Genomic DNA, 3,921 nt, shown 5'->3' on the forward strand with positions numbered 1-3,921 from the left:
AATCATAACTCTGGAATATCAGTAAGTTATAGAATCTATGGTCATGACCTATTTCCCTGATCAATTCACTGCATAGAGACGTACTCTGGGTCTCTAATAGGTTTTCTTTGAGAAGCCCTTCTTGTTCAGCCCGTTTTACTCAGAGAGGAATTTTAGGTTAGAAACCAGTAATGATAGTATTGCAAGTATAATTTGAGGTACTTGTGTTTCACTTGAGTGTTTTAATTCTATGCTCATTTATACTCGATGCTACTCTAGGAAGAACATTTTCAATTTTTTTATTTAAAGGTGCAGTTTGTAGGATCTGGCGACATCTAGTGGTGAGTCTGCAGATTGCAACCAACTGAAACTGTCTGAAACGCAAATGTCCCTATCTGGATCCAGTATTTGGTTTGTCCATTCTGGGCTACTGTAGGAACATGGCGGCCACTCCGTATATACAGTATATGCATATACTGTATATATATATATATATATATATATATATATATATATATATATATATATATATATATATGTGTGTGTATAAACGGCTCATTCTAAGGTTACAAAAACACAACAATTCTTATTTTCAAGTGATTATACACTAAAGAAAACATACTTATTCATATTATATTCAATGTCTTCCAATAGATTACCTTAAATGCTCACACTGTTCCTTTAACAGATATTTTACATGTGATAATTCAATACACTGTTAAATATTAAACCATGGCTCACAACAGTTTTGGCTTGTGACTTTGCACCAAATATTTTGCACTTGTTGCTGTTTTGTTTTTAAGTCTGTTATTCATGTTTTTATGTGACACTTGTGAGACGATCTTGGCCCGGATCCCCTTGGCATCAATACTGTGTTTGTTTCTATAAGGACAATCTTGAGGAGTGAGTTAAAGATGAAATATTCATAACTGCTGAACAGAAACCTTCTCTGCAGATGCAGGAGCCGTCGATGTGCGAGCAGGAGATCTGGTTGTGGCAGGAGCACGAGGAGGTGCAGTTGGTCCCGTAGAGGCCTGCAGGACAGCTGACGGAGCAGTCGTCTCCCTGGACACAAAGGACAGATACAGAGAAACTAAGACACTTACATTTGAAAGTACTTCAGTGTTTTTCTACTGTCATGTGTTCACATTTAGGCCTTGATCAGTAAAGCGTGTTTAAGCAGCCTGTGGCGGCTTTTTGTTCATATTTTGAATGATTGTGAAGCGTCTTGCGTTGCTGAGCGCCTCACATTCCTCCCTCTATGTGCCGTGTGTGTTTGTAGGGGAACCCTGAGACATGTGACTTTACCAGCTGTAGTTACCCTGATCTCAACGGAGAGAGCAGCAAACTAGTCGAACTTGAGATTTTAGGTAAGTTGTTGAGTGGTTCGGAGGCAATCTCTCAAATATCTGCTTTACATTTCACATGGAGCACCTTTGAGCTCTTAACGGTTGATGGTTACATTTCTCAGAAACACACTTTCAACATTATCTTCACTGTAGTCGTCTCCCATCAATAGCTCTGTATATACTGTCCCTCCCCCTCCTTTCTTTTGTTGGTAATATTTTGTCTTGAGTGTAAAAAATCTGGACTTTTGACCCTCTCTTGACATGTTTAAATATATTTAAAGATATTTTTTGGCAGAACAATGTGTCTTGATTCTTTTAGCCTCTGATTTCTGCATGTTTTGTGTCCGTTGTTGTGTTTTGGTAAATTTTATTTTGTTTGTTATCGGTCTCCGTTGGTACTTTTTGAAAGGTTTTACTTGCTGCCTGTTGACCAGGACTCCCTACCGGAGCAGATACAGTTGAACATTTCTGGTTAAATAAATATGAATAATGGATAAACAAAATGAAAATCTGAAGATTACATAGTTTGTCCACCAGATAGCACTGAAAAAATGAATATTCATCTGTGAAACATCCCCAAAAAAATAATAAATCCAAAAGGTCTGTATCGACATTGTTTGTTTATTCACGTGCTAGATAAAAAAAAAAAAATCATCAATATCAATATTAGCCTCAGAAATCGAGTATTGATCAGGATACACTGTCCATGTTATCAGATACTGTAAATACAACACAATGGACCTTTCTGTGGACAATGAAAACTGATGAACATGCTTCTGTCGTGTGAACAGGGCGGAGTCAGATATCACTCCATATTCACTATTCACCAAATTAATCCTCCAACATTTAGTTTGAGTGTGAAAGTATTGCACACGTCTTCCTGCTAACAACCAAACATTGTGTCGTATTCTACAGATGCTAAAAGCTGTCAGTCTGCTTCATAAACAAGTGTAAAGGTGAAGTGAAGACGTTCCTTTAGTTGAATGTGTTTTCTTTCTGTGCAGCGTGCTGAGAGGCGTTTCGTGATGACTGCAGCGCTCATTCACTGCCTGTGCTTCTTGTATTCTTCATGAGGCGGCCCGCTCCGTTGTTGCCACTGTGTGTGGAGGGGTTTTGAAGTTTTAGAAATAAGTTGACTGACAGCAAGTTTTCCACCACCGTCTCGCTCGTCTTCCTGCAGCTCAGCTCCTGGGAAACAGGTCTTGCTTGGGGTTCATCTTTAAAATTCATTATGAGCTCACGACTGCTTTAAATTTGATGGCGGCTGCGGAGACGCAGCACAACAAGCACATGTATTATGGAGGAGAGAGAGACGATCATCACTGACGGCGTCCCTGCAGAGAAACACGATGTCTGTGCTCGTCCAATCAGTAGAGGACGAGGTCGGAAGACAGCTCGGCCTTAGCAGGGCGGCTAACCTTATTCTGCGCTGTTAGCACGCTGTGAAACCAGCTCCACATAAACCTGAACCTCCAGCACGCCGTCGCATTGATCGGGACCTTCAACATATAAACTGTGCTAATGAAAGCTGCCCGCTTCCAACCGGCTATTAATCTAATATTCACAAAGACAGGAGAAGTGAGAAGCCTCATTAATAACTTTGTGAATAAATAACTCCGTGTGGGCCCAATAAAGAAAATCATCCGAATTCCCAGGAGAAGAAGGAGCTTCTAGAAGTGAATATCAAACACATGTGGATCAATGACTCCTGATATCTATCAAACGATTTTGTTTGCAAAGAGGTGAAGTGGAGCGTTATTTTGTATTCATCTAATCTTAAATCCAAGATCAGAACCAAAACATAAATAAAGTATTAATCTAGAAGCAAATATAAATGTAAGAGTGTCCAGAGAGAAGGGTTTTGTGGATATTTTCACAGTTTACATTTTCTGATTTAAAGACGGTGAATAACTGTAAATTGTTTGGAGGAAAACTTTCTGTCAAACTATTTTTCCCTGAAACCAACACAACAGTTCCTCGTGGTACGACACATCTGCAGATTTCAAACCTTGGCTCAGAGTTGCACATGTTCACAGATATCGATTGACAACACCTCGGAGAGATTCAGTTTAAAGCTGGTTTCTTGTCCACACTGACACATAAAGAGCAGCAAACAGCGGGTTACCAGTACAGCATCAGTTCCCTCTTAAAACCAATAACGCTCACGCTGAGAGCAACATCTGACTGACTTCAGCTGCTACGAACCAAACGGACATTCTTCCACAGCGCTCATCCTGCTTTCATGCTCTGAAACCCCCGATGTTCCCTGTCCACTTATCAAAGTCCCCGTCCTCTGTGTGCTGTAAGGTGTCTCATCTCCACTCCGCTCAGTCGCTGTAACGTCAGTCAACACACCAGGAGGGCCGGCGACCACAGAGCCTCTCCAGTTACTGCTTCATGCACATACTTTAATATTAACACTCAATCCATCGGATATTATTATTGAACTCGCCTCCACTGAACCTGACACAAACATTGATCCTGATTCTACTTTTAACGAATCATAAAACTCACGGTTGGGTTATAAAAGTACATTTATCTCTGAAATGTAGTACAGTATAAAGTACAATATGTACCTCTGAGATGTAGTACA

General features: G+C 40.2%; 1 protein-coding gene across 5 annotated transcripts in view; it reads right to left on the reverse strand.

Moving 5' to 3' along the window:
- LOC116384020 (multiple epidermal growth factor-like domains protein 11) overlaps nt 1-3,921 on the reverse strand; it is a 125,649-nt gene that overhangs the window by 27,658 nt on the left and 94,070 nt on the right. For all 5 annotated transcript variants that reach the window (XM_031848294.1, XM_031848292.1, XM_031848296.1 and 2 more), the window contains exon 12: nt 924-1,044. In XM_031848294.1, coding sequence (XP_031704154.1) covers nt 924-1,044 — 121 coding nt within the window. The remainder of the gene's footprint in view (nt 1-923; nt 1,045-3,921) is intronic.

This window comes from Anarrhichthys ocellatus, unplaced genomic scaffold (genome assembly GCF_004355925.1).
Source record: "Anarrhichthys ocellatus isolate YVR2014 unplaced genomic scaffold, GSC_Weel_1.0 scaffold8, whole genome shotgun sequence".
Taxonomy (NCBI): domain Eukaryota; kingdom Metazoa; phylum Chordata; class Actinopteri; order Perciformes; family Anarhichadidae; genus Anarrhichthys; species Anarrhichthys ocellatus.